General features: G+C 48.7%; 1 protein-coding gene across 1 annotated transcript in view; it reads left to right on the top strand.

Annotated features, from left to right (window-relative positions):
- Positions 1 to 276: 276 nt before the first annotated feature.
- MED12L (mediator complex subunit 12L) overlaps positions 277 to 6,000 on the top strand; it is a 535,097-nt gene continuing 529,373 nt past the window's right edge. The window contains exons 1-2 of the mRNA XM_038751768.1: positions 277 to 366; positions 1,319 to 1,552. Of these exons, the coding sequence (XP_038607696.1) occupies positions 1,454 to 1,552 (99 nt within the window). The 5' untranslated portion in view covers positions 277 to 366; positions 1,319 to 1,453. The remainder of the gene's footprint in view (positions 367 to 1,318; positions 1,553 to 6,000) is intronic.

Below are 6,000 nucleotides of genomic sequence, written 5' to 3'. Positions count from 1 at the left end.
CGAGGCTGCCGCCAAAACCCGGCTGGGAGGATCGGACGGGGCTCCCGCTCCCCGCGGCTGCCGCCAAAACCCGGCGGATGGAGCGCGTCCCCTCCCCTCCGGACCCGGAGCCGCGGGCAAGCCGCCCCAGCTGGGCATGCTCAGTAGCCGCGGCTGCTTTTTGGACGCCAGTACGAAACCCCTGCCACCCCCGCCCCCGTCCCGCCGGAGCCGTCTCCAGCCCCGGGCACCTTGGCAAAGTTGGCATCGGTTGGCACCGCCACCGCAGCCCTCGCCCGGCGGGGTCGAGGCTCGGACCATGGAGGAGGAGGAGGCTGCAGGAGCCCGGTCGCTGCCAGCCCCCTCTCCCTAGCCGGTGCCCAACAGGTAAACCGGGGCAGGGGTGGGTGGCACCCACACATGGAAGCCTGCAGGCTTCACCCCTCGCTAGCTGCGGGCATCTTCCCCTTCCTGCGTGCCGAGGGGAGGAAAAGCATTTTATTTTTTTGGTGGGAGATTCATTCAGTCGTATTTATTATTATTATTGAGCGCTTACCGTGTGCAAAGCACCGTGCTGAGCGCTTGGGAGAGGACAGTGTAACAATAGACACATGCGCCGCCCGCAATGAGCTTAAAGTCTAGAGGGGGAGATGGACGTTGATATACATCAATACCAGCTATAATAAATGTTACAGATAAATTATAGATAAGGAGCCAATCATTGCTGCAGCAGTAATTGTTGCATCAAAGCTAATCCCCCCCAATTCACCGGGCTTCTGTGAGCCCCCCGCCCCCACCTTTGCCTCCAGCGGGCAGAGGAGGTGGGGGCGTGGGCACAGCAATTCCCTGCGGATGGGCATCGCACTCCCACCCCCGGGTCCAAGTTAGTATCCCAAGAGGTGGTGGGTGATGGGGAGAGGGTCCATCCCCGCCCCCTCCGCCGGGGAATAGCGTCCTGGAGGGGAGGAGAGGGCGATGCGGAGCGGTTTGCGGAGGGCTAGCCGCCTTTGCAACGCGCTCCCCCCCCTCCCCCCAACTCTAGGAATAGCTCCAGTTTTGCAACCCAGGAGAGCTGGACAGGTATTGCAAAGAAAAGTTTCCTCCTCTCCCCCCGCACGGTGGGGGTGGGCGAGGGTCCGGAGGGGATTGCAAAGTCGTACTCTTCCCTGGTTGGGGGGCGGGGGGTCCCCAGCAGGTGGATCCCCCTGTCTCTAGCTTCAGTACCGTCCCAGGGACAGAAGGAGCTGTCTCCAGGGAGGGTGTGTGTGTGTGAGTGTGTGTATATGTGTGATGTGTGAGCTGTCCAACAGGGGTGTGTGTGACTGTCCCTGTGTTGCAGCAGCATCCAACCTGCTTGTTCCTGCAGAGACAGAGAGAGACTCGTCTGCAAACTGCTGCTCCCTGGTGCTCAGAATCGGCCTGCTCCATCTCCCAACTCTCATTCATTTTTTTTTCCTGGCGAACATGAGAGATCATGGCCGCCTTCGGGCTTCTCAGTTATGAGCAGAGACCTCTGAAACGACCCCGCCTCGGGCCGCCCGATGTCTACCCCCAGGACCCCAAGCAGAAGGAGGTAAGAGCCCCTGCAGTCCTTTCCCTCCATCTCTCAGTTTCCCCTTAGCCTTCTCTCCACGATCCCTTCTCACCTTGCCCAGGCTCTGCAGTGCTGACCCAGGGCCAAGGCTGCCCAGGGGGGGATCCAAAGTAGGGAGGGTGGGAAGGGGAGGGTGCCAGTCCCGACTGGTGAGACACCTGGCAGAGAGGGAGCCGGGGATTTGCCCTGTTAATCCCTGCCGTGAGCCTCAGAGCAGGCATGTGCCCACAGGAGGGGGTGGTGGTCTCCCTCCTCCCAGGGCCTTCAGGGACTTGGTGGCTGCCTGCTAATGAAGATGTGTTTTTTTTTTTCTTTTCCTTTTCCATGTATTTTCCTCCTCCACCCCATCCTCTCTGCCTCCTCAGAGAGTCTTCTTAAACTTTTGAGAAATGTTGGCATACAAGGAAGCAGCATTGAGTGTACTGGGCCTGGGGAGGGGGAGAGCAACCCCTTTCTGCCCCCCGTTTTTTTTCCTTTCACTTGCAAGCTGTCAGCCTTTGCGAGTGGCAGGTGCAGGGATGTGAGAACGTGTGGCTCGCGAATTCTTCCCCCTTCCCTCACCAGGCAGGATGGTAGAGGGGAGACGGGATGGGATCCGTTGTCCGTGGAAGCTATTGGGTTAGGCGCTGATTTGCTCGTGGAAGTATAGGTTGTGGGCATCATGGTCGGTTAGTTACCTTTGAAAGTACCTTTGGGAAGCTGGAAATAGTAAAACCCTGCTCATTTAAAAATCCAACAGAAATCTCTGCTGTAGAAATCGTTTCTCACCATTTTGGGTACCACTAGGTGGAACGGTTATGGTAACCATGACATTAGGTGTCTGTGCATGTTGGAATAGGCTAGAGCTAACACGTAATTATGTAACTATTCCCTCCTTGTAATCACATCTTGTTCCAATTTGCCCTGGGGCTTGTTTATGTTTTTAACTTCACCTGCTACCCATCTGCCCCATTACGAGGTTCAGTCAGGAGCAAACTCTTTGTCTCCAATAGCTTTTTCTTTTGCTGCAGGCAAAAGACCATCTTTTCAGGAATCTGGAATTTGACAAGAAAATGTTTATTGATGAGTTATCATTGAGCTACTTTGCTCCATAAATTAATCAGCAGTAGGTTGGCCTTAAACTTTTTTTGTTATGCAAAGTTAAACTTCCTGTTTAAAAAGTAAGGTGGAAAGACACTTTTCTTGGTTTAAACTGTTTGGTTACTCTCGATTATAAAACAATTTACCTCTGGGCTGCAGATAATTTATATACTGGAGTTTCAGCAGCTAATTGTACCTCAGCAGCTGGAGGGGATCCAAGTGGAGTTTGAAGGGTTCACAAGGAGGTATCCTTATTTAACTGTATCCCGATACAGCTCTGACTGGGGAAGGCCCGCTAGCTTGGAAAATTAAAGTCCTGGAGGTGTGTTTTGTGTGAAGATTTTAGTTTTTTGCACAACGGCTAATTGCTATGTAGTAGAATTAGGAATGGAGGAATGTTAAAGTTGGGATGGGCTGCGGACCAAGAATGAAGAAAATCCAGAACTGTAAAAAAAAAAATTAAGAGGCAAAAGTATGGATAACTGAGGGTGGCTTGTAAGTATAGCAACAATCACCTTTAAACATTTTTTTTCTTTTACCTGGAAGCCAAAGAATCAGATACATCTGTCCATTTTTTTTTTTGTAAGTGTGACTTCAGATCAGTTAAGTTCAGACTGGTGATATATTCTGGCCCATTCATATCCAGGAGACACTTTTCTGGGTTTTCCCCCATTTGGTTTTTGTATTTTTCAGTTCTACTGTCTCCTTTTTCCCTAGGAGAAACTAAGTGACTCACATTGTTAACACTGTCTGTGCCCTGACGTGAATATCCTGGTCCCATTGGAAGGTGGTGCTGGGCTGCCTGCTAGGCTTTCTGAATGGCACAGAGACCTTGGGGAAGCAGAACTGCAGATAATCAGGGTCCTCAGAGACTCTGAAGTGTCTCAGGATCTTATAAGTATGAAGAATCCTTTCCCTTCCACTCCCCCATCATGGAGTTGTATGTATTGTTCTTTGCTCCCAGCATCTAACACTCATTTTTATTGAGCACCTTCTGAGTGCAGAGCACCATATTATGTGCTTGGGAGAGTACAATAGGGGACACATTCTCTATCCACAACTAGTTGTGTGTCTGCGTAACATCAATCATTCCATTTATTGAGCTCTTTCTGGGTGCAGAGTACTGTACTAAGCACTTAGTGTGTGATATAACAGAGTTGGTAGACATGTTTCCTGCCCATAAGGAGCTTACTGTTTGTGGGTTATAAAGTGTTCAAACAGCATGACCTTAGATCCATGCTACTCTGATTTTACCCATGTTTAATCTCTCCATTTATACTGAGGGTGGATTTTCTAGCAGCACCGTGCAGGAAAGTGGCAGCAAAGTGCCGTCCTCTGGCCCCAGGGCCAGCTAGAGGACTGACCATCAGCTACACATAGTTTTATATCTTTTATGACGTTTCCAGGATCTCCATGGGATTTAATCAGGTTTCTTGGAGGAGGTGGTGTTTTAGGAGGGCTTTGAACACAAGGAGAGCTGTTATCTGTTCATCCTGAGGGGAGGGAGTTCCAGATGTGAGGGATAGTGTGGATGAGGTAACAGAGATAGGAGAGTATGTACCTAATTCTTGCCCTTTTCCCTTCTGATACCTTTCTCTCAACTGGAACTCCCTTCCTCTTCAAATCTGCAAGACCACAAATTTCCCCATCTTCAAAGCTCTTTTGAATCCCACCTCCTCCAGGAGACATTTCCCAATTAATTTTCCTTCTCTCCACATCCTATCTCCCCAAATACCACCTCAACATGTTGGTACCACCTCCTCATAACCTCCCAAAGTGACTTTCCTTCTCCACTATTTAAAAAGTCACTCATCCCCATATTCGTCATTCCATTCTGTTCTTCCTCTTACCTGCATTTGATTTTGTACAGTGCTCTGCACATAGTAAGCGCTCAATAGATACGATTGATTGATTTTGTGTTTTACTTCCCTGTTAGATTGTAAGCTCTTTGAGGGCAGGTGTTGCATCTTCTATTATAGAATCCTAAGCATTTAGTGTAGTATTCTGCACCCAGTAGATGTTCAATAAATACTATGGTGTGGTTGTGCCTCTGTAGTCTTCCCAGCCACCAAGGGCTCCATTTGTGCACAGGGCTACATTGAGGTACACTATTTTGCCGGGCCCTTAATCCATCAACCAACTGGAAATGGTGGCTAACTCTTTGGAAGGATTAGAATTGGGAAGTTGGAGAAAAATATCAGCTGTAAGGTAAACTATAAGTGGCTTGGGGTGAAGGAACTTGCATTTTGCATCTGTTGTACTTTTCCAAGCCCATAATAATAATAATGAAGATAAATAATAGTGGTCGTAAGTGCTTATTATGTGCCAGGAACTGTACTAAGCGCTGGGATCGATACACATAAATTGGTTGAACACAGTCCCTGTCCTACATGGGCTCCCGGTCTTAATCCTCATTTGACAGATGAGGTAACTGAGACACAGAGAATAATAATAATTATGGTATTTATTAATCGCTTACTATGTGCAAGGCACTGTTCTAAGCCCTGAGGAGGATACAAGGTGATCAGATTGTCCCATGGTGGGCTCACAGTCTTCATCCCCATTTTACAGATGAGGGAACTGAGGCCCAGAGCAGTGAAGTGACTTGCCCAAAGTCACACAGCTGACAAGTGGCGGAGCCGGGATTTGAACCCATGACCTCTGACTCCAAAGCCCAGGCTCTTTCTACAGAGCCACACTGCTTCTAAGTGAAGTGACTTGCCCAAGGTCACAAGTGGTGGAGCTGGATGTATTAGAACCCAGGCAGGTCCTTTTGACTCCCAGGCCTGTCATCTATGCACTAGGCCATCGTAATGTGCACTCAATAAATACCACTGATTGATTGTAAATGTGATGAACTAGGACTAAGTACAGGATAGGGAGGAAAATCAAATTGTGCAACAACCATATAGGAAAATAACTGCCTAGAAATGAACCTGAGGGTCATAGTGGACCCGAAGCAGAATATGAATCAAGAGGATAGTTTTGGAATTTTAAAAAACTGCTTACATAACACTTGAATGCCATAACAAAAGCATCACCTAACAAGAACCATGAAGTGAGACATTGATAAGGCCCTTATTAGCATACTGTAATTCAGTTTTCAGCAGCCCATTTTAAGAAGATGGAGAAATTGGACAGGGTCCACAGAAGAGCAATGAAAATGATTAAAGGGGTTGAAAATAGAATCAATGAGGAAAAGTTAAAGGAACGGGGATTATTTCACCGAGAGAGAAGATGATCGAAGGGCAACATGAGAAGCAGAGTAGGATCATGGGCCTGGAGGACCTGGACCAGAGGACCTGGTTTCTAATCCTGGCTCTGCCAGTTGCTTGCTGTGTTCCCTT

Source organism: Tachyglossus aculeatus, chromosome 1 (assembly GCF_015852505.1).
Source record: "Tachyglossus aculeatus isolate mTacAcu1 chromosome 1, mTacAcu1.pri, whole genome shotgun sequence".
Taxonomy (NCBI): domain Eukaryota; kingdom Metazoa; phylum Chordata; class Mammalia; order Monotremata; family Tachyglossidae; genus Tachyglossus; species Tachyglossus aculeatus.
The sequence above is the reverse complement of the archived record's forward strand: the minus strand, read 5'-3'. Positions and strand labels throughout refer to the sequence as shown.